Source organism: Gambusia affinis, linkage group LG21, assembly GCF_019740435.1.
Source record: "Gambusia affinis linkage group LG21, SWU_Gaff_1.0, whole genome shotgun sequence".
Lineage (NCBI taxonomy): Eukaryota > Metazoa > Chordata > Actinopteri > Cyprinodontiformes > Poeciliidae > Gambusia > Gambusia affinis.
Window position 1 is genome coordinate 7,991,197 of NC_057888.1, and position 23,290 is coordinate 8,014,486.

Here is a 23,290-nt window from a genome sequence, read left to right on the forward strand (position 1 = left end):
CATAATTGAGCAGCAATTGTAAATTTTCTGATGTGAGAAATAAGCATAAGTGAAACAAAGTCATGCACACATAATTAAAATAAAATGTTATGCTATTTTCTGTATTAATTTGTGGATACCAATAATGATAAAATAGCCATTTCGTCTTCTAAGCCTCACAAAGCAAGATGTCTTTTTCTAATACCTCTACCTATTTAGTTACATTTTTTAGCTATATTGTTGATTCTTCTCTGCTCACACCTGGAAGAAATTCTTCTCTAAAGTGATTGCTTTCCATTTTTGAAATTGGAAATGACATAAATACGTAAAAATGACATGTTTTGCTATTGCTAAGCTACCAGAGATGAAGATACAAGACTGTAGGTAAATCATATTACAACATGCGATACCATAGTTTATGTAAAGTGATCTCCAGTGTTTTAGCACACATAGGCTCCCTATGCATCTCTTTCAACAGACATGCAGCCTATTTACCTGTATCCATATCACTGTTGCAACATTTCTGGACAGTCTTGCAGATCAAGTCTTGGGACAATCTCTGCTTACTTCCCCAAACAGGAAGCAGGATTTCCTTCCTGCATACTATCTATCTACAATTAGAATCATCTCTGTAATCAATAAAATACAGCCTGATTTGAGGGGATCCCGTCAAAAAATTTGACTCGCAAAGCAATGCAAACTTAAATTAGTTGTTCCTAAAAACCAACAATTATTTGCGAGTCATCTTGATAAAACTTTTCGGATTGATTAGATACACATTAAAGATCTTTTAATAACTTGTCAAACTGAAAGGACACTATTTGTTTCAGGTGTTGTTCTTCTACAGGTCATTTTTTGTGTAGTAGTGAAAGCCTGCTTCCTCTTCTCTTTTTCCACAAAACTCTTTGAAATTCCAGGGGAACTGCAGAAATCCGACCAACCATGTTACCACGTGACAGGATGTCCATCACTGTGATTAAGGGGACAGAGACACCATGGTTCTGTCATTGCTGCTCTTTGACGAGCAACTCTCCACCACTCAACAGACTCCCATTCTCATGACTGGGAAACCTTCTGAGTCTAAACCAGACTTTGAGGATGTCACCTTTGTCAGTATTGGCTCTGACTCTTTATCTCCTGCAAGCCCTCCACATCAAAGCTGATATTGGTGAGTATCCTGGGCACATTTGTTGTTTCGATAAGTTTGGGTGAAATTCATCAACATATTTGTGTGCTTCTGTTGTTTTGCAGACAGTGGCATTTTTCTGATCTTCAACCAGGACCACAACAAGTGCATAAAGGTAGAAAGCGCCAGCTCTGTAACATTGGCACAGTGCAATCCCCGTGCCACAGAGCAGCAGTTTCGCTGGGTCTCAGAGTCTCGCCTTCTAAGTCTCTCCCTCAAGCTGTGTCTTGGAGCCACGGAAATTAAAAACTTGGCAAAGGTGCTTCTTTTTGAGTGCGACGAGAATAGCAATCTTCAGCATTGGCAATGTAAGAATGAGACCCTCTTTGGTTTGAAAGACCAAGATCTGCACCTTAATTGGGGAAACTTCAAAGAGAGGAATGTAATAATCTACAAAGGCTCAGGGACGTGGAGCCGCTGGAGGATTTTTGGCACTCTGGGGGATCTTTGCTCAAAGGGGTTTCAAGGTAGGAGTTTCAGGTCTTCAATAAATGAATCTATCCAGCTTTCTGGAAAGCTTGGAGATGACTCAGATGGTTCCCCATACAATAATTTCCATTAAATGAGAGTTGCACAGTCTCATTACATAAAAAAATTAAAAAAATAAAAATCAAACACTGGTGCAAGTAAAAGGCAAATAACTTGAAATGCAGCTCATCAAATAACTGACTGGGTATGCTCAGCCCACTATGCATGCCCTCTGAATTTCACATTTCTTTAAGTAAAATCTGATTTCAGCAAAGTAGTTAGGTTAAACGCATTAAAAGACCTCTCACTTCTAAAAGTTTAAAATGCTCCCCTTTGACAGCTATTACAGCAATATTTTTGGAAATACTGTTTTATCCTTAAAGTAATACTGTTAAATAACTTTTGAATGTGAGCCTTGGAATGAATTTCTTTTACATTCCCATGAGAATATATTTTTACCACTAGTTGCCGGTAGAGAATATGTAGGGGTCCTAATATATACTCCTCTGTTGCATTTTGTTTTGTTATTACATAGAAATAAATTATTATTGCAAATGAGATTACAACACACAGACACACACCCCAAAAATTACACTCTGCATTTTAGGAATTGTATTTTGAGTTTTTCTTGATAAAAATAAAGTGCTGTCACAATGAAAATGGCATAAAATTGTAAAACAAGTACAAAAGTTATAATAATAAAGTAAATATGAAAATATTGCAGTTTTGATAAGGACTGAAGCTGATCAGACCTCATCAATGTCTTAAAAGAGAGGACAAAAAACAAAGTGGATCATAGAAAATTACTTTAAGTCAAAGGTTGTCAAAGCAGATATCAAACCCTGGCAGTTTATATACAAACTGGCATGTACTGTATTTGGTTTGTCCTGTAACAGACAAAGAAAATGTAGGGTACAAATGACAAAGGAGCTAGATGACCAACACTATGTCTAGTGACAGGACAATAATAGATCCTATTGGGAGCTTTATAGTGATGGTTTTTATAGCAATATTTTTCCTCTTTTGTCTATGTTGACAGTATAATGACATTGATTCTACCTATATCTAATCTTTACATCCTCAGAGACCATTACCATAGGAGGCAATGCGTTCGGAGCCCCCTGTCAGTTTCCATTCAAGTACGCTTCGAAATGGTACGCTGAATGCACAACAGATGGACGCACAGACGGGCAGCTGTGGTGTGCCACTGAGAAGGATTACGACACACAAAGGAAGTTTGGGTTTTGTCCAAATAAAGGTATGTCTAATTTTTCTCCCTTTATCATAAAAAGTTTCTCCGGGGTTTGTATTTTTGATCATTTTTAATATTCGTGTTCATTCTTAGTAATTCTTTGTTTTCTGTCATTTTGCTCATATTTTTATTAGACTCCCCTCTGTGCTATAAGTCCTACAGCTGCATGTCTGATTTCTTCCTCAACCTCATCTTATCAATAATCAGCCACTGGTTCTCTGTCTATTGAGCTTCCCTAGTATTTAATCTTCCCAGTTTTCATTCAGTAACTGATGGGGTTCTTTCAGGGTTTCTTTGATGTTCTCTTGTACTTGTCCTCATACTGGTAGCCCAGTATTTCCATGTCAATTTTTTATGTTAATTCTTTCATCAAAATCTTTACTACTCAACTTTGTTGGCCCAATGCCCTTCAGTCCTTCTGGAAAACCATGACACTTACATTGTATTTCTAAATTACTTTCCCCGAATTATTAGGTGAATTATAACTGTTTATACTTTCCTGGGATTTATCAGGGTCTTGTTTGGAATACACAAACTTTCTGGTCACTAAAACTTACTATCCTAGATATTAAAAACGAACTTCCCCCTTCTGGGTAATCAATCAGTTTGCTAAAAAGTACCTAGGAAATTATGGATAGTACCTGTTTTTTTCCTTGTTGACTTATGTATTTCTTACAATCCAGGATCTTTGGGTTGGGACACTGACCCAGTCACCAGGGTTCAGTATCAGAGGAATACACAGGCGACTCTGACATGGCACCAGGCCAGGATGAGCTGCCAGCAGCAGGGAGCAGATCTCCTCAGCATCGTAGAGCTGCATGAGCAGTCATATATTTCAGGTATAAAGCAAATATTCGGTCAACAACCTATAATATGATTCAGCTGAAAATCAATCACCCTCTGATTTATGTGTTGATAAAGGGTTAACAAATCATTTGGGAGCATCTCTGTGGATTGGACTAAACAGCTTGGACTTTGAGAGTGGATGGCAATGGAGCAATGGAAACCCATTCAGATATCTAAACTGGGCCCCAGGTTGGCTAAAGAACTTGATTCTACAACATTTATATATCAAATTGGAGTCAAAGAGGTTGTAACTAACAGTGAATCCTTCAGGTCATCCATCTTCAGTCCCTGGGGACAGCTGTGCAACTCTAAATACAAGAAAAGCATCAAAATGGGAAAGCAGTGCTTGCAGCAAAAAACTTGGCTATATTTGCCGTAAAGGAAACTCTACCAGTCTGCCTCCACCACCAGGTAAATTGTTTGGAGAACATACTTCAAGATGATCCCTTTTAGGGCAATGCATCTGTATTTGCATGTGTTTTTACTTCTGTTTCTCTTTAATTTCTAGATAAAGGGCCCAGCTTCTGCCCGAGTCACTGGGTGCCCTATGGAGGACAATGTTATTACCTGGAGAGGAGTAAAAAGACGTGGAGGGACGCTTTGGCAGCATGTCACAAAGATGAAGCAGATTTGGCCAGCATAAGCAACATAGAAGAGCAGAGCTTCATTATAACACAGTCAGGATATTGTAAGTGGTGATTTATATTACTAGAAATTAGGGGTTGAACGACTACATATTTTTTAAGGTCGACTACATCATGATAATAGTCGAGTCGATGTCGACTAGTCGCGGTGACGTCATAGTGACGTAAGCGCAAAAACCCTTCACAACTACTTGGAGGCTTTATTAGCTATTTTCATAGTTGCAAATCTTCAGTTGAAATAGGAAAATTTGCTTTTACTAAGTCTATTATGGAGAATTAAAAGAGCAATAAACAGATCATTCTTGTAGCGAAAGTTTGTTGCACAAAGTCGGGTCTGACTTTTTTTTTCTAAACACCGGCTGATGCTGATGATCTCTGGATAGTTACTATAGGAGTCAAATTATCACACTGACTACATGGTGCTTTTGGAACATCACAAGCCAAACTTGTTATGAACGGATCCCGTTTGGTTACAGCTGAATTCGACGAAACCACCTGCTTCTCCTCCGCCCGATGCGCGGCAGGAAGCTCTGCTGACTCAGCAGATTGAACCGATGTTGTTTGAATGGTCTGATCAACAGAGTGATGAACCATCTCATGCTACCAACCACCAGGAATGTCACATGTAACTGTCCAAAACTGCAGTTAAGATATGCTGTAATTGTTTCCATACTGCATACAGAACAGCAACAAGTGAAACAACAAAACATCGGGATAGTTTATGATAAATAATAAGTTGCTGGAAACCAACATTCAACAAAAGGAAATCTAGATGGCATTACCACAGATCTTTATTTAATCAGCAACATAACATAATAATGTATTAGTTAGATCGTAGTGACAAAGACACTCGCGAGTCGCTAAGTGACATCCTTAGCGGGAAGGGGGCGAGTTTTAGACGGCTGGTGTTTTGTAGTTGACTGCAGCTGCAACTCCATCTCTTTTTAAAAACACTGTAAAACCACAAATATGCATCCATCTACATATCATTTAAACTAATGTATTAACTTATTTTTCTTGTGTCTTGTGACGTTTACTGTGCTGTCAGATCAGCACAGGCTGTCACCACCGGCAATCACATGACTGCGACTAGTCGACATGAAATGTAAAAACTCGCGAGACGTCCTAGAGTCGACTAGTCGACTAGTCGACTAATTGGTTCAACCCCTACTAGAAATCTAAAGTAGTTATAAAGCAGCCAGAATTTGGTGGTACACTACACAAATATCTGCAACATGAATTCATCGTTTGGTGGTGGGCAGCTAAAATATACTTTCACACTGCTGAGTGAGTTTTTACTCTTAATAGTGTTACACATTAATGTTTTTTATTAGTTGCATTAACATTTTTTAATCTTCAGTTGAAATAGGAAAATTCACAGTTTTAGAATTTGCTTTGTGTGTATTAGTTTTCCATATAAATGGTACGACAGTTATTTGGAAAGGTAAAAATACCCATAAAACAAATATAACTGTAGAATTTGTTTTAAATGTGAAATATCAAAAGATACTTGCATAAAGATATCGATGTACTCTGAGGGGCTCTACAAGTTGCACTTCCTGATGTTTATAAGTTAGTAAAACATGGGGGCGGAGAAACTATTCACCAAGACATACTGATATCTATATTAAGCAAATTAAAAGTTTAAAACAAATACATCTGTGACAAACAAGGCTGAATGAATTTTAGTAATTAAACAAAGCAAACAAAAAAAAATGTCTTCCATTCACTTCCATCTCTGTGTTTTTCACCTCAGTACAGACAGATGTGCTCTGGATTGGGCTGAATGATCAGAGGAACCCGATGTTGTTTGAATGGTCTGATCATTCTCATGTGACTTTCACCAACTGGCAGAGTGATGAACCATCTCATGCTACCAACCACCAGGAGGACTGTGTCTTGATCCGAGGAAAGGTAACATCCATAACTGTCCTGTTGTAAAGACTGCAGTTAACGGATATGCTGTAATTGTTTCCATATTTATCATGAAGGATGGAAAGTGGGCAGATCACATGTGTGAGAAGACATACGGATATATTTGTAAGAAGAAAGCTTCCACAAAACCGACTGGAGGTACCCAAGAGGAAGTCAACCCGGGATGCAAGCTTGTGAGTAATGTGGCATAAAGTTAATATAACATAGAAGTGATACTATTCAATGCATTAAGTACTTTGGTTTTGTAGGGCACCACTAGATTTGGTTCCTTTTGCTATGAGATTGGACGTGAAACAAAAACTTTTGAAGAGGCAATGCAGGCATGCTCAAAAGGGGGTTCGAACCTTGTAGACATTCCTGACAGGTAGGAACCATTATTAATCTTGCAACTAAATGACTTAAAATCTAATGAAATGATAAAAATGTCAGTAAATATTTTGTTCAGATGCTATTTATAGCGCTTTGTGTAGAGACACTCATCAACTCTTGTTTTTTTTCAAAACAGATATGAGAATGCTTTTCTCGTCAGTTTAGTGGGACTGAGACCAGAAAAGTACTTTTGGACGGGGTTGTCCAACACAGAGGACAGGAATATTTTCAAGTGGACGACAAAAAGAAAGGTTACCTTTACTCATTTCAATGTTGGCATGCCAGGTAAAGTTCATATTTTTTTAACTATTTAGCTGTCTATCTTTATAGTTAAATTTATGTATATGTTTCTTACAGCGGGGTGTTTTGAATTACCATATGTTGCATGTGAAAAGTGTAAAATAAACTTACCTTGCCTAAAATGATACTTTTTTTTAAACTATAGATTTGCTTAGTTGACCTCGGTTTTTAGTTTTTACTTAACAAATGAAAGAATTTCAGAATACAGAAGCTGTCTTTTTTTTAGATTTATTGGTAAATGTGTACATCTTCAATATAATTCTGCATGTGAATCTAATTTACATCTGTCGTTTCTAAATGAATAGAACTAAGATGAGTTTATACTTTGTTCTTTCTGGAAAAAAAAGACAGAAAACAGGGGTGTGTTGCCATGACAACTGGGACTTTTGCTGGTTTATGGGACGTTATCAGCTGCAGCACCAAAGAGAAGTATATTTGCAAAAAGAAGGCAGAGGGTGTGCTTGCGACAACCGTCCAACCGACCACCCCACAACTGAACTGTGCCTCTGGTTGGATGCCTCTTGGTAAAAGGAATGTCTGCTATAAAGTAAGAAAGACGTTGTGAATTTTTTGGGGGTTTTTTATAATATGATGGTACTTGTAAAAAGAAATACATTTACTATTTTATTTGAAAGGTTTACAAGAAAATGAAGGAGAATAAAAAGACTTGGCAGGAAGCACAGGACTTCTGCAAAGCCATTGGTGGAGACCTGATCAGCATACTGAGTATGAGGGACTTAGTATTAATGAAGTATGTTAACCTGCGCTGACATCCTTGTTGGAGATTCCTATATTTGGCAGTTCGAAAGTTCCTCCACAAATATGTTTTCTGTTTTCTTGTAGTGTTTACAGTAGTGATCCATTCTGGATAGGCCTGAGACTCATGGGTCCCAATCAAGGTTTTGTCTGGAGTGATGGATCACCTGTAAGACATGCAGCATTTACCGCAATAATAATAATAAAAAAGTTGTGACTGATCGTTTTAACTCTAATTATTTTTTTTCTCCTAAAAACTGTAATCTAGTTCGGTTTGAACTGTGACTCCTATAATGATTGGATCTGCCAGATACCCAAAGGTAAAACTCGATGTCCCAATGAGAAATAAAGCATAAACAAAGCTTTTTGCTTCAACGTACTGGCAACACTTAGCTTTGAATCAGTCATTTTTTGCTGTTTTATTGTAAACAGTTTTTTGACAAGGAAAATTTACCAACTTCATCTCAATCAACTATTGCTCAGTATATATAATGAGCTCAAATTGTGTTTTTTTGTTTGCTTTTGTTTTGTCTGCGTTGTCACAATTATATTTTGTCTTGGAGGTGACTTTCCTTGAAATCATCAAAGTTAGGCTCATATTAACAACTCAAGGAGTGAAATATGTTGTAGCAAGTCAATATTTTGAATGTAGCACCCTATTAAATTTCCCAAGTGTCACAAAATTGTTGTTAATTCTATTGCATTTTCAGGTGTGACTCCCAAATCTGTCCCAGTCTTTGTTGTAGAAGGTAGGTTTCAACATTATGACCATTTTCATCAGAAAAAAAATAAATCAAGGAACAAGTCGAAACCTAAAGGGTAGAAAAACAGTCACCTGGTTTGCTGAAAATAGAAATCATGATTCACATGTCAGTTTTAGCAAATTACTAATGTTATAAAAGGCAAAAACACAGCTGGAAATAAAAGATGCAGACATAACCCTTGGAGTACTTACGAAATTGTGATAAACTAACATTCATATTTATGTGAACTAAGATAACTGTGGGACAAGCAAAATTAGAAGCAATGTTAAAACACCAACTGTGTTTTAACATTGTTGACCCGTAAAGCTCTTTGTTCTCTTTCCAGTATTCAACACCACAGAAGATGGGTGGCTCATATATAATGACAGCCATTACTACATAAACAAAAACACATTACCGATGGAAGCTGCAAGAGATTATTGTAAAAAGAACTTTGGTGAACTTGCAGTCATAACAGCCGAAAGTGAAAGGAAGTTCCTCAGGAAACAAGTGAGAATTACATTTTATCACTAAATATGGGAAGTCAGAATGACCACAATACTTGTTTTTTTTTTAAGTCATAAACAACAGTTTTTAGGATTTAAAGTTTCTGTTATGTTTATGTTTACACAGTTATCAAGGGACTCTGAAGCACAGGGTTACTACATCGGTTTGGTTGTGAACTTGGATCAGTCCTTCAGGTAAATAAATTAATTAGGACAATTGAGTTGACAACAGGCTGCACAGTGGCGCAGTTGGTAAAGCTGTTGCCTTGCAGCAAGAAGGTCCTGGGTTCGATTCCCGGTCGGGGATCTTTCTGCATTGGAGTTTGCATCTTCTCCCTGTGCATGCGTGGGTTCTCTCTGGGTTCTCTGGCTTCCTCCCACAGTCCAAAAACATGACTGTCAGGTTAATTGGTTTCTCTAAATTCTCCCTAGGTGTGAGTGTGTTGTATGTCTTTGTGTTGCCCTGCGGCAGACTGGCGACCTGTCCATGGTGCCCGGGACGCAGCTGGAGATAGGCACCAGCAACCCTCCCATTAGGGAAGAAGGGTGTTCAGATAATGGATGGATGGATGGATGGATGGATGGAGTTGACAACAGAATTTGTCAGTAGATTCAATTTAGTCTTTTTAAATTAAATATTTCCCTATTTTGTCTACTGTTCTCAGCTGGGTAGATGGAACACCAGTAACTTACACTGCATGGGAAAACAATGAGCCAAACTTTGCAAATAATGATGAAAATTGCGTAACAATGTACTCAACCACGGGTAAGTCTGCTTCAGATAAACTTTGAATATTTACTGTTGTCACTTTGCTTTATAAATTCTGTATTTGTAGGTTATTGGAATGACATCAACTGTGGTCTGGAGCTACCTTCTATTTGCAAAAGAAGAAGCAGTTTTATTAATACAACAATGGCACCAACTACCCCTCCTAAAGGGGGATGTGCACCTGAGTGGCTTACCTTTAAAGGAAAGGTATTATTACATGTTTGGCACATATTTTCTCACTGTAGTTTCTCAGTAAACTCTGTTTGCAAATTCTGAGGATATTGGAAGTGACGTTAGCAAATAAAATTTGTCTTGTAAACTCAGTGCTACAAATTCTTTGCGGAAAAGAAGAACTGGAAAGATGCCAGAACCCTCTGCCAGAAAGAAGGAGGAAATCTTGTGTCTATCACCAGTGAGAAAGAGCAAGGTCAGCACCTACACTGTCTCATAAACACTTATAAAAGACACATTTTATTTGCTTTGCTCAAGATTCACAAACCAAATCAATCTTGACTTGTATAAGTTTATCGGAGAGTTGTCTAAAACTTAGGTAAAATGTTAGTTCTGCTCTTGTGTTTATGTTTGCAACTAAAAGTTCAGATTTGACTTATTTAGAACCCAAAAGTAGCTTTGTAATTTCAACCAACAGTGTTTTGGGTTTTTGCACATACATTTCACACAAGTTGAGAATTTCCGTCTTTTCCTTTTTAGCATTCCTAACAACACAAATGCTGAGCCAAAAGGAGGATCTGTGGCTAGGCATGAATGACATCAATTGGGAAACGCATTTTGTGTGGACAGACGGCAGAGCCATTTTATTTACCAACTGGGCCAAGGGACACCCCACATCAACACCTGAAGGACGCTTCTTTCTGGATGAGGTTTTTACAACTTTATTAAAGTGCTAACCTTCAGTTCATTTGCGGTTGTATTTACTTTACATTTTGTTCTTTCATAATAGTTTGTTTTGTAATTTAGTAAACCATTTATTTTTTTCATTGCTGTCTGTCATAATATTTGTCTGCTCTTTGAGGCTTCCATTGATTTTCTGCATCATAGTTTTGTTTGTTTATGTGGAAACACTTAAAATTCAGACTTCTTACTAGAGTATTTTCAAAATGGCACAAACATTATCTTAATCTGATTGAACAAGTCCTTAATTTTCCCTCCCAGTTTGCAGTATAAAAATTAGATCCTAAAGAGATATGAATATTAATGCTACATTACAAATACAGATTGTGTTTTAGGCTTTGTTCCTTATATTGTGGCTAAAACTATTCATTTATCGGATTAAATAAATAAATAACAAACCAAAATAGGTTTTGTACATTTTTAAAAGAAAAAGGCATCTCATTTAACTTTTCTATCTTCTTCCTAAGGTGTTTGATTGTGTGATCATGGTTGGCAGCAGCCTCAAAATAAAAGGACAGTGGAAAGTAGAAGACTGCAATGAAAAACGCGGCTTTGTCTGTAAAAAGAATGTTGGTGAGTAACATATGGGCTTACAGCAGAGAAATAACAATAAAATGAGTAAAAATAAAATAGAATAGAATTATGTCCCCTTCATACTTTTGTTAATATCCTTTGCATTTTAATGACATATGAAACTATGGCTACACTGTTCCAGCTTTGCTTTTTTATGCAGCTGTAGCATAAGCAATCGGATGTCCAATTCAAACAGAAGGTAAAACATTTTTAAAAAACATTAAATTGAATAATTTTTCACTTTCTAAGTTCACAAAAAAAAAAGTAAACTCTACTTATGGGCCTGTTCATATAAGCCTTCTTTGTGTAATTTTCTACAATAAAACCTAGAAAACAAATAAGGTTTAATTCAACATCTGTTGTTATTGAACACAAAATGAGGAAAAGACAGGCCTTCAAGGTAAAATCACAAAACCACATCTAAATCTCGTTGGTTTACTTTACCCCAATGACACAAGCTGGAAGTACCACAACTTCAGCAATGTGTGATTTCTTCAGCAGTAGTATTGCTTGAAGTCCTTGACTGCCAGAGGCAGTTCATTATGGCCTTTCATTTTGTTTGGAGACAGAACTGTTTTTTTAAAACACGTTAAAGAAAGATGCAATGCCAGGATTTCCAGAATAAAACTGCAAAGATCACGGACTCACATGTCTTATTTGTGCAGATTCCCAGATTGTGGTGCCAGCCACCACTGTTTCACCAAAGTCCTTTTATAAGATTGGCAATGACTCCTATAAACTGGTGGCCCAGAAGATGAAATGGGATGAGGCTCGGAGACAATGCCAGGCAGACGATGCAGAGCTGGCCAGTATCCTGAACCCTATGATCCAGGCTTTTGTCACCTTGCAGATTTCCACACTCAAAGAGCCAGTTTGGATCGGCCTCAACAACAATGTGGTAAGCCGGCTTTTAAACCTTTCCACCAGAATTATATTTTAAAGATAAAACCTTTCTAGTTTTGTGCTAATTGTCAATTATTTTTCGTCCAGACCGGAGGTCGCTTTAAGTGGCTCGATAACTGGCTTCTCTCTTACACCAAATGGGGCGAGAATGAGCCAAAAAACTATGGTTGTGTGTATATAGATGTTGATAACACATGGAAGACAGCCAAATGCTCCAGTACTTACTATTCAATCTGCAAAAGGTCACAGGGTAAGCTAATCTCTTGGTTACCTTTACAGCTGTTCACTGACTAAACTATGGAATAACAGATCTTACCTCTTTTCAGACTTGGCGCCGACTGAACCACCACAGCTTCCTGGCAACTGTCCAGAGCCAAAGAAGGACAGATCCTGGATGCCTTTTAGGGGTCACTGTTATTATTTTCTGGGCACGATGGTAGACAACTGGGCTCATGCCTCTGTTGAATGTATGAAACTAGGTAAGTTGTGAAAACTTTGCACACACATCCTTTATCTCAACGGATGAATTCCACCAACGTGTGTTTGGGGTTTTTAGGTGCTTCTCTAGTGAGCATCCAGGACCCTGTTGAGGCAGAATTCATACAGAAGAATACTGAAAGCCTGCAAGATGAAGCCAAAACTTTCTGGATTGGTCTCTACAAGTCCCATGACAGTGAGCATAATAGGGCTAATTTCAGACTTTTTGACTTAAAAAATGTTATATTGTGCTTAAAAAAACATGAATTGTCTCTTTTCTTGAGAAAATGATTGTGGTGGCATTTTGTGGTGATTACTTCTTTTCCAGTTTCTCTACACAAGCTTAATTTCAACTTTGGGATCCAGTTCAAAGTGTTTATTCTTGTTTTTAAGTCATATTGTCAGAGCCTGAGCTTCAACTCCCTTAAACACTACCATACATAGATTTGGTTTAAGCATCCACACTATTTAAAAGTCATTGTGGAGGTTGCAGTTCAACCATCTCCTGGTCATCCAGATTTGTTTGTCTGATTATTGTCTCTCTGCTTTAGATGAGTGGATGTGGATCGATAAAAGTGTTGTAGACTATACCAACTGGAAAACAGGAATGCCAAAGTCCGAAACATGTGTGAGCATCCATTCTGACAGCGGAGAGTGGAGCACAAGCAGCTGCAGCAGATACAGGTCTTACATCTGTAAAAGGCCTAAAGGTGAGTTTAACCTGCTGCTCTGTTAATTATATTTATATTGGGCACTTACACTGAGACCTTGGCATATTTCTACAGCCATCCCACCTACATCAAAGCCTCAGTTTGTAGGTAAGTAAATTAAGCAAATTATTCCATAGCATAATTATAATTAACTATAGATCATTGTGTCTAATTTATGATTTTGTTTCTTTGGCAGTTCAAACTGTTAAAGAAGCATCATCACAAGGCTCTGCTGGCATCACAGTGGCTATTGTGCTGATTGTCATAGCCATAGTCGGACTCGCTGCCTTTCTCCTGTTTCGCAAACGGATACAGTTACCCATGACGACCCTGGGAGAGTGCACTTTTGACAACAAGCTGTACTTCAACAATCCAAATCGAGTGCCTGTGGACACTAAAGGCCTAGTGGTCAACATAGAGCAGAACGAACAAGCATGAGGAGACACCAATAGTAATCAGCACAATAACAAATGATTCTAAATTATCTTTATTACCTTCAGTTATGAGGAAATTGACTGAATGACTTTGATTACACTAATTGAAAGGTCCTGATGCTAGAAACCAAACTCCATAGAGTTTATGTTCATATATGTATATATGCAAACTCTATATTGTCAAAAATGTGGAATTACCCCTCTGAAAAATAAAGTTTGGCCAGTAGTGTGTAAAACCAGAGCACCTACTGTAGCCAAACATTGGTCATACCATAATAAGTAGATGTGTAATAGGTTCAGTCGTGACATTTCCTCACTACTAAACACACTATAGCCAACTGTTAGTATTGTAATGACGTTGGAGCAACACAAATCTTCTGTGCACATATGGTGCATAGAAGTCCACAATTTTCCAGAGTGCCAATATGTACAGACCTCCAAACTTCCTGTGTCCTTCAGATTACTTCAGTGAATGAGTTTCCATTGCCAAGAAACTGTATCTAAGCTTTGCATCACCAAGTGCAATGCAAAGTGTCAGATGAAGCAGGGAAAAGAGGGCAGCTAAGTTTGGGATTGGCTCCTTCCTATCGCAACATGACTTTACACCAGGGCACAAAGCAAGGGCCAGAAAGCCATGGATGAATGAGCTTTGTGTGAAATAACTTTATTTCCCTCCACAGAGTCCTGACTTCAACTTGACACAGCATCTTTGTGATGATTTAGAGCAGAGACTGTGAGCCGGGCCTTCCTGTCCAGTACCAATGTTTGACCTCCAAAATATACTTATAAAGAAATGGCCAACAATTAAAGTATACAAATTCTTAACCCTTTCTGAGACTCATAAAGATTGAAATTCTTAAGATCATATTAAGCAAAAATAAAATGAATAAATAAAATATTGCAGGTAAATTCATGCATGTATGAAGGCAAATATACAAATAATTTTGGCTACATAGTGTATGTATCAGTTTAATATGTACAGAAATTGGTGACAAATCAGTGTGGTTGTGAATATTTACATGTTCAAAATCATGAAAAGAATATCTGTCTTTTAAGATCAACAGATCCTCCTCAGATGTGATGCTTATTAATATTTGCTAGAGACAATGCAGTACTACTTACACTATTGTAAATAGATTCTGAATAAATAAAAAATGATTAAAGTGACTTTTTTGCCTATATTTTTCTACAGAACCCTATTAGAAGCAACGTGGAGTTGACTAACATTCTCTGAGAATGTACTTGGTTTCCAAATATACAAAGGATGTTAATCTTTTTATCAAAGAAGATGAAATGCCATATAAGGTGAAAAGGGAGGAAAGAGATTGATAGCCCTTTTTGCTTTCAAGTGTTCCTAAAAGTGGGAAAGGAAGACAATTCAAAATGGGAGCAGTAAAATCTGCTTCAGCTTTGTAAAATACTATTTGAAAGAGTTTAATTGTACTGTTATTGTTTCCTTCCCATTCTTAACACAGTTGTAGATTACAACTTTTACCAGTTTGCAGCAATTTACTCACACTAATGTTGCTGGTAATTTACTGTGAATACAACAATGCACTGAAAAATAACATAATATGTAACAATTGCTCTATTACGTTAATTATGAGTATAATCTATTTAAGTGGTAAGTGGTTGTTTAAGTGGTTGTTACTGAATATTGATATATTTTACAAAGAAAAAGGTAAATGGTGGTGTTTTCGTAGGTTTTTCCAGCATTTTCAAGTGAAGAGAAGTATAATCTGTAACAGTATTGAACTTTACACAACTAAAATCAGACCTTCTTTAAATATCAGTGCAGATTTGAGCCAGGCTATAAAATGTAGAATTAGTAATTCAATCACAACTACCATAATCTCACACCCACTACTAATCTTAATGTTGTAAATGAAGCTGTGACCCCTTTAAAGCTCTCACAGCTGATCTTCAGGGACTGAGTCAACTCTTTTTCTTCCAAGACAGCTTTACCAGCTACACCAACACTCAAAAAGTCTCCCAAAATAAGCCTTCTGCTGATCCAACAAAGACAATCTGTTGTTAGATATAAACAAAGCTGGATACAGCAGCTGTGAAGAGCAGAGCAGTCTGGTAGTCTGATGTGCCAGGTGTCAGTGTTGTTCTTCAGGATCATTTTTTAAATGAAAAAATGTAATCTTCTTGCTGTTGTGCTGATTCGACCTGCAGGGTATCCCACGTGGGAGGATCATAGAAAGCCTGCAGTATCTTGCTCTGTATTTTTTTTTTTAATCGTTGATGAGTCAGAGATCATGAAAAAGTAAGAAACGCTCACTCAAGCTTTATCTCGCCTGCTCCCAAAGTGAGAGAGACAAATTAGATCCACAAAATGTATTCACCTGTGCCAGCATGAAGCAGAGTGAAGAAAGGATGAGAGATTTAAAGTACATTGTAAGGAATCAACCCATCCCAAAGTCTGCACATCACTTCAATAGAGCAGCTTTGTGTTGTGTATTTGTTGTGTAGCTATTTGTTCCTTCTGTCCTCATTTGTCTTCAAACACTAATTAGTTTCTCGACAGCAAACCAGCCCATTCCTCCCCCCCTTCCATGTGCCCTGTTCTCTTTCACTTGCTTGCGCTAATCCTTTTGTTTGGGGCTGAGGGGCCCAGGCTTTCACTAACTAACCACGTAGCATTGTAAGGATTGGTTCAACTCAAGGGTGCCCGCTGAGATCTCGTTTTCCATCCGCTCAACCTGACTTTTTCTTCTCTTGATTTCCTTGTCTATGTTTCCTATCCATCACTTTCTTGGTTAGTCCTATTCCCTGTCCTCAGGGCTTGAGGAAGGCTATCCACGCTGTTGGGAACATGCGCTTTTGGAGCTCAGCTCCATGTTTGGTGCTCCTGCTGCATCTTTGTGAGCTGGGGAGAGTCACAGGAGGTAAAGCACAGGACCAGCAGTATCTGCAGGAGACTCTTAGGACTTTGGGTCTACCTTTGGGGAGTGATGAGAAACCTACACTCCAGAAGAACAGGACTGGTCTACTGATCACTAAATTGCTCCAGGATGTGCACTGTGCAGAGAGGACAGGCATCACACAGGTCATGTGTGAGAAAGTAAGGCCAGCCTTATTCTTTTTATGATTCTGTCAATATTTGATAATCACTTGACAGTACAGTACAGATTGTGCTGTATTCATTTCATATTCCAGGAAAACTACAATGCTTTGCAAATAAAAATATTATTTCCTCTATCAGCCTCACAAATGGACTTAGGTCTGGACTTTGTTTAGGCCATTCTATCAGAGAAATGTATTGATCAAATTCAGGGGTTTGGGACATTTTCTGTTCCAGGGAACATTTTTCTGTAAGTCTTTTGTAGCCCACACTCAACTTGTAAACCACTATGATCCAGCACTTAAAATCTGAATAAATAAACTGAGACATATGAACAGTAGATTAACAGAAATGATCAGTTTTTCATTTATTTTTGGACTATACATAAAAAAATATACCTTAAATATGAACAAATCCACTATTTAATGCAGTTTTGAAAGATTTATGATTGTATTTATCAGACTCACCCAATGTGACTCTTAAAACTGTTGCCAAGTCTCATTTGCCTTATCAAATGACAGTTTGCAACTTTCTCCTAAAAAATGGATGCTTGGAAATGATTTGGCTTCATCACAATCAGTCAGCTCTGCAGTCACATGTAGGCCTTCAAAACCTCTCCCTCTGCATGACGCTTTGGGCTTTTTGTGAATTCACAATCAATCCTGCCCTCATTCTATTCTTTCTGTCAAACAGAGATCTTATAATCGCTGATTGTTTTTGTATTCAAACTCTAATGAGGCACAGAAACTCTCATTAGCTTGCTTAGGCCTGTGATGGCGCTCCAGACTATCTTAACTCAAAGATTTGTCACCAGTTTCAATGAATGAAAACAAAAGGCAAATAGATTGTCAGTTTATCAAAACTTGTGCTGGATTTTAAATACTTTCACTCTTAGTTTATATTTGTTTTTTTAGTTAATGACTGGAATGAAAGTGCAGAGACTTGAGCACTTGACCTCTCTGGCCATTCATGCTGAGTGGCTTTAACGTTGCTCGGTTTGACCTAATAAAATGGATTTAGAAGTGGTGCATGTTTGCTCAGTTGGGCTGTCAATAGGATTATATGCCTTTTGTGCCTTGAAAGTAAGATTTAGAACTCAATAAAGAAAATTCCTCTGCAGATTTGGACTAAAAGCAGAGTTTTACCTACTTTGCAAATATCTAGACATTGTTGGTAGGTCAAACTGAGCTTTTGTATTTTCTTCAAAAGTAGCAGTGTCCTAACACTCATCCGGCTGATTCTTTAGTTCAGAAACAAAAAAAAGGACAAACTTCATGGTCTGATTTACATCTTTCTTGTATTTCTCCTTGCAGTGCCTGACACCAAATGTGGCCCTCTCAGTGCTTGACGATGACAGGATTGAACTGACAGAAGAAGATTACCACAAGATCTCAACCGTCCTGCTGTATTACATAATTAACTTGAAGGATCTGTGTGTTTCAAACATCGGTCCCCCATCAGCCCTTCCCGCCTCATCTGTGAACTTACAGTTCTATCTGCTGCATTTCACAAGCCTGAATCCAAATGAAAACAATCAGTTCCTGTCATACAGCGAGACAGAGAGCATTCTGTGGCTCATCAACCAGCACTACAATCCCACCAACAAGGACATGCATGATTTCCAAGTAGGGGGACTTGTTTTTTAAGACAGATGTATGTTATCAGAATGGGTCCAAATGTCTATATAAATAATTTATCTGTGATTTCAGTGTATTCCCTCAGGTCATCTTCTCGAAGAGATGGATGTAGATGGAAATCCTGGTGCAAGAGTGGCAGACGTTCCCAAAGTAGCAGCAGCTATAATCAGCCACATCCTACAGGGACACTGCTTTGCACCGAGGAGCCTCCCATCCCCCGGCTTCTTCATAGATTACATATTTCAGTCGCTAAATTGCTCTAATAACCTAAAGCTCAGAGGTAAGTGAAAGAAAACACCATCATGTCACAGGTTTTTACCTAATGCTTTTGGTTAAAAGAAAGTACGCCATTTCAGTGCAAAGTTGTCATAGGTCAGTCATTATGACTTGAATTTTAATGTATGTATTAATTTACTTGTTATATGGCTCATAAAACATAAGTTTCAAATTGTCTTATCTTATTATTCACAAATTTTTGGCATCATGTAATAAGTTTGAACCAATGCTGCATTCTGACCATATTTCTACCTAGACCTGGAAGAGCTGCTTCATCAGTTAGGAGATGGAGAAGAAATGCACTCTTACAAACACAAGAAAACGGGCATCAAGCAAAGTTCACATTTGCTACAAAACGTTAGCCACAATATTGATGGAGACTGGACACAGGTGAGGTTTAAAAACAATAGAGCACTATCGCTTTAAAACTGATTCAAAATGGTTTCATCAACTTGATTTTTTTGCTCTTTTTTCACCCAATTAGGTGTGTTTCTCAGCCAACCAGTTGGTGGATATTTTTGCTCTTGACCCTCATTTACCCATTTCCAAAGAGCAATTCCAGCAAATTTGTCCTGCTATCGTTCAGCAGCTGCTAGCCAATGCCTGTGGGTCACTACAGCAAAATTCAAGAGGGTCGGTACCTACTGCTATTGAGAGTAAGCCAGTTCATTTCATAACATCATAATCCTTTTAAATTACTGATTTTAAATTGTAAGGTTGTTTTAAGAAAAAGAATAAAACTTCACCATAATGAATCTGAAGATTCAACAGTGTAGCATGCTTTTCCTTTAAAAAAATATCAGTTTGATTTATTCTACTTTCAGTATAGTTGGTAATGCTTTTACTATTTTGGTAAAATAGCACACAGTTCTAATTTGAGCTCACAGATAAAAAACAATAATTGAATAAATGCACCAGGATTTTCAGGTGATTGGAATCAGATCAACTTTAGCTTGATCTGATTTGCACCGAGGAGCACTGACCAGTAACTGGCGGGTTGAAAACTGAAAAATCGATTCCTCTTCCAGTCAGTGAATACGCCACGCTAATGTTACCTGGTGTTGCTGAGTGAAAACTGTGTGAAAACTGTTTCTCAAATGTAGGCAAAACATTTTCCCTCTTTCAAATTGTTTAAGTTTGTAATGTGTTTTTAATATTTTATACCTTTAATCTAGACAGAGTTTCCTCCTTCCTGTAGAATACGGCTACAGCACAGCTGCCGTCCTGATCATTACAGTTGGATCCATGTTTGGGATCTGTCTGCTATTCTTCAACTCCTGTCAGGAGACCTACACGCTCATCCTGCAGCTCTTTGTGGGCCTGGCAGTGGGAACCCTCTCAGGTGACTCTCTCCTGCACCTTATTCCACAAGTAAGAAATCCCTGAAGCATTGGAAGGACCCTTCACACTGGATCGTACCTGCACCATGACACAAAAACATAAATCAACAATAGAACATGGATGAAGTTTGCAGGCGTCTCTTTTATTTGCAAAGCAGTGCGAGAGCTTCCCAACTTCTTTAAGATACACAAACACTTTTGGGACCAATGAATCTGTGTATCGTTTGTTCTATTCTTCTGACAACCAAAAATCAAAAGATGTAAAGTGATTGTTTTGGAATTTGATGCAAGTTTAAATTTAAAGTCGATAGATTGCGGGACATTTTGCAGATAGGATGGTCACATAGTGGTGGAACTGTTAAGACAAGAGGACCAAAAAATTGTGAGCACTGAGAATGCAGTAAGGTCAACAATGTTCAAATGGCATGTTGAGAACCAGGAGACTATTCAATAGTTCAACTCCAGTGTAAATGGTCCCTTATAATCCAGAACACATCTTACTTGTGAATTACATTTTCAGTTTGTATACTTTCATGTCCTTTGCAGGTTCTTGCCCTACATGACAGCACTCACAGTCATGATGATGTGCACTCTAATGAGGATAAAGACTATCTGTGGAAGATGTTGGGCTTGATTGCTGGGATTTATGGATTTTTTCTCATTGAAAGAATATTTTCCTTTTTAGCCCCTTCTCATGGTCATGTAAGAGTTTTGTTTTCTGGAGCTTTTCAGATGTACTGAAACAAAGAAAGATACTTTAACCACAGATTATCACAGGAAAGCGACTAAAATGCTGACTGATTTCTTTTAAATAAGCTGTGTGAGAGTCTTGCAAAGACAAACACTTTTGCCATGACTTTGCATGTTGAGTGACAAAGGTCGCCTGACGTTCTTTTGTCTGCAGGGTCACTGCAGCGATCTTCCTCTAGACCTGAACTGTAATGGTCAGTCTCAGAGGAGCAAATCCATTTCCACCATCCAGTTGGTGAGTCTTATCTGACGGGTAGTTTGAGGATTCCTGTCAGAACACCCTCATTCTTGTTATCTGCCCTTCTATTTAAGTTTTTGTAGAACAAGAGATGGAATATATGACAAAGCAACTCAAAAAAATTAGACTACAAAAGTTGCAGAGAACAAATAAACTAAAATAAAAATAAATATTTGCTCTACTAAATTCCCCTTGCATCCTTCCTCCTCTGTTGTTATGTAATTGTAGACGTGAAACAGTGTGGGAGGGAGTACAGAAACACAGCAAGTAGGATGTTGGACAATGCAGGATTACATTTTCCAGAAAGCTTGTATTGAATTGAAAAGAGGCCTTTGAATGCCTACTTGAAAATATTTTTGGACAGACACAAGTCCAAAAATAAAGAAAAAAATCAAAAGCAACAAAGCATCAATGTTCAGAAAAAAAAAATCTATATATTTACTGCCCAGATACCCTTTTTTCCAAGAAAATGTGTTTTCATTCAATTCATTGTGGTTAATTTTGGGATCTCAGACTTAGATCAAATGAAAGAACAGAGAACTTTGTTTAACTTGAAAATACAGTATGCTCTGAAAACTGATACTCTAAATTTATAATTAAGTCATAATCAATGGAATCAATGCTTGGAAACACTTGGAAAACATATTTAGCATAGTCTAGATGTTTAAATCTTATAGAGATCATGATCCCTGAAGGAACCAATTTAACTCAGTGATTTATTGAAGACAAATAGTCACATTCCTGAAAGTAGACAGTAAACTATAAGCAGGTCACAAAAAAGGAGTTCAAAGAAGTTAAAGGCCCAAAGCAAAGCAATTCAAATGGTGAGAGGTTAAAAAAATTGCCTCAGAGCTCGTAATAAATGTCTTCGTTTTTGTAGGGTTCAATGGAAGATGTAGAGGGCTCAGACATTTATCCTAAACGTACAAATACAGAAAGCAGTCCTGGACAGAGTAAGTAAAACAACTAATTCAGAACGAGTCAAACAGTCCTGTGCTGTGTAATTAACAATTTGGTACAACAGAGGAGCTGTCTGAAGACCAGCTGTAGTTACACAGTCTGTGTGTCCAGAACAAGGGGTTCCTGTGCTGGCTGTGATGGTAATTGTGGGAGACAGTCTTCATAACTTTGCCGATGGCCTTGTCGTCGGAGCGGCTTTCTCCTCATCAGCCGAGACCGGCATGGCAACCACTGTGGCCATTCTGTGCCATGAGATCCCACACGAGATGGGTGAGAGGTCGTTATTTCTATTTGTCCCCTGAGGTTAGAGAACAGAAAACAATGTGCACGAGTGACCAAAATCTGCTACTTTTTGACTTTAAGGGGACTTTGCGGTGTTACTCAGCTCTGGGCTCTCAGTGAGGACTGCAGTGCTGATGAACTTCCTAAGCGCCCTGACAGCTTTCATGGGCCTTTACGTCGGACTCTTTGTCTCTTCAGACACAGATGTGCAGCAGTGGGTCTTCTCCGTCACGGCTGGGATATTTCTCTATTTGTCCCTGGCAGAAATGGTAAGGCATTTGATGTGCTCTAAATCTGATGCACAATAGATTCTGAGAAGAAAATGATCAACATGCGGTACACTGTTTTATAAATAACCCCAGTTTATTCACACTGCTTGCTGTTTATAGTTTAACTTCTTATCTCCCCTTTGTCGCTAGCTTCCAGAGATGAATCGAGTGAAGACCAACAGACCATTTGCCATGTTCCTCCTTCAGAACCTCGGTTTGCTTCTGGGCTGGACTTGTCTTTTGTTGCTTGCGCTCTTTGAACACAAACTCAAATTTTAATTGCAACTGTCACGCAAGATTCAATTGCAGCAGATGCTCACTGTATATTTTGATGTTTTCATTTGTGCTTTTAAAGTTAATGATTAACTCACAGATAGAAGCACCACTTCCTGGAGAAAATTGTTCAATCACAATGTAATAGTCACAATGCTGGCTTGGGAAAATATGCTCTATTTTCATGAACGTTGAGACTTGTTTTATATTCTTGATTTATATTTTTAACAACTTGATTTTTACTGTTATTGAACTACATACAATGCCAGTTACTATTATTCAAATAAAGTAATTTTAAAAATTCTAGGTTTCCATTATTGTTTTCATTTTTTATACTTCTTAAAAATGCAAAGGAACCCAGAGTAGCCATGCTTTTACACAAGACTTATTATTGTTACTGGCAACATGCAAAACTTTAAAGTTTTCAATAAAG

General features: G+C 37.9%; 2 protein-coding genes across 2 annotated transcripts; both read left to right on the forward strand.

The window, feature by feature from the left end:
* Nucleotides 1–985: 985 nt before the first annotated feature.
* On the forward strand, nucleotides 986–14,929 carry mrc1a (mannose receptor, C type 1a). The gene is given in 31 exon segments (XM_044104656.1): nucleotides 986–1,147; nucleotides 1,231–1,632; nucleotides 2,718–2,891; nucleotides 3,569–3,724; nucleotides 3,807–3,920; nucleotides 4,002–4,142; nucleotides 4,240–4,419; nucleotides 6,132–6,289; nucleotides 6,367–6,483; nucleotides 6,559–6,674; nucleotides 6,816–6,964; nucleotides 7,327–7,526; nucleotides 7,615–7,730; nucleotides 7,823–7,920; nucleotides 7,923–7,999; nucleotides 8,001–8,055; nucleotides 8,446–8,484; nucleotides 8,825–8,988; nucleotides 9,112–9,179; nucleotides 9,650–9,750; nucleotides 9,821–9,960; nucleotides 10,078–10,180; nucleotides 10,465–10,634; nucleotides 11,133–11,238; nucleotides 11,904–12,136; nucleotides 12,229–12,391; nucleotides 12,468–12,620; nucleotides 12,698–12,814; nucleotides 13,170–13,328; nucleotides 13,404–13,436; nucleotides 13,525–14,929. Coding segments are annotated over 31 exon segments (4,314 nt in total). The 5' UTR covers nucleotides 986–1,077; the 3' UTR covers nucleotides 13,767–14,929.
* A 1,536-nt stretch (nucleotides 14,930–16,465) lies between these two features.
* Nucleotides 16,466–23,290, forward strand: LOC122824175 (zinc transporter ZIP12-like). Its single transcript, XM_044104464.1, has 12 exons — nucleotides 16,466–16,832; nucleotides 18,146–18,457; nucleotides 18,542–18,749; nucleotides 19,002–19,135; nucleotides 19,230–19,401; nucleotides 19,944–20,116; nucleotides 20,632–20,787; nucleotides 20,990–21,070; nucleotides 21,954–22,026; nucleotides 22,145–22,303; nucleotides 22,397–22,584; nucleotides 22,735–23,290. The coding sequence occupies exons 1-12, from the start codon at nucleotides 16,584–16,586 to the stop codon at nucleotides 22,861–22,863; spliced, it is 2,034 nt and encodes a 677-aa protein (XP_043960399.1). The 5' UTR covers nucleotides 16,466–16,583; the 3' UTR covers nucleotides 22,864–23,290.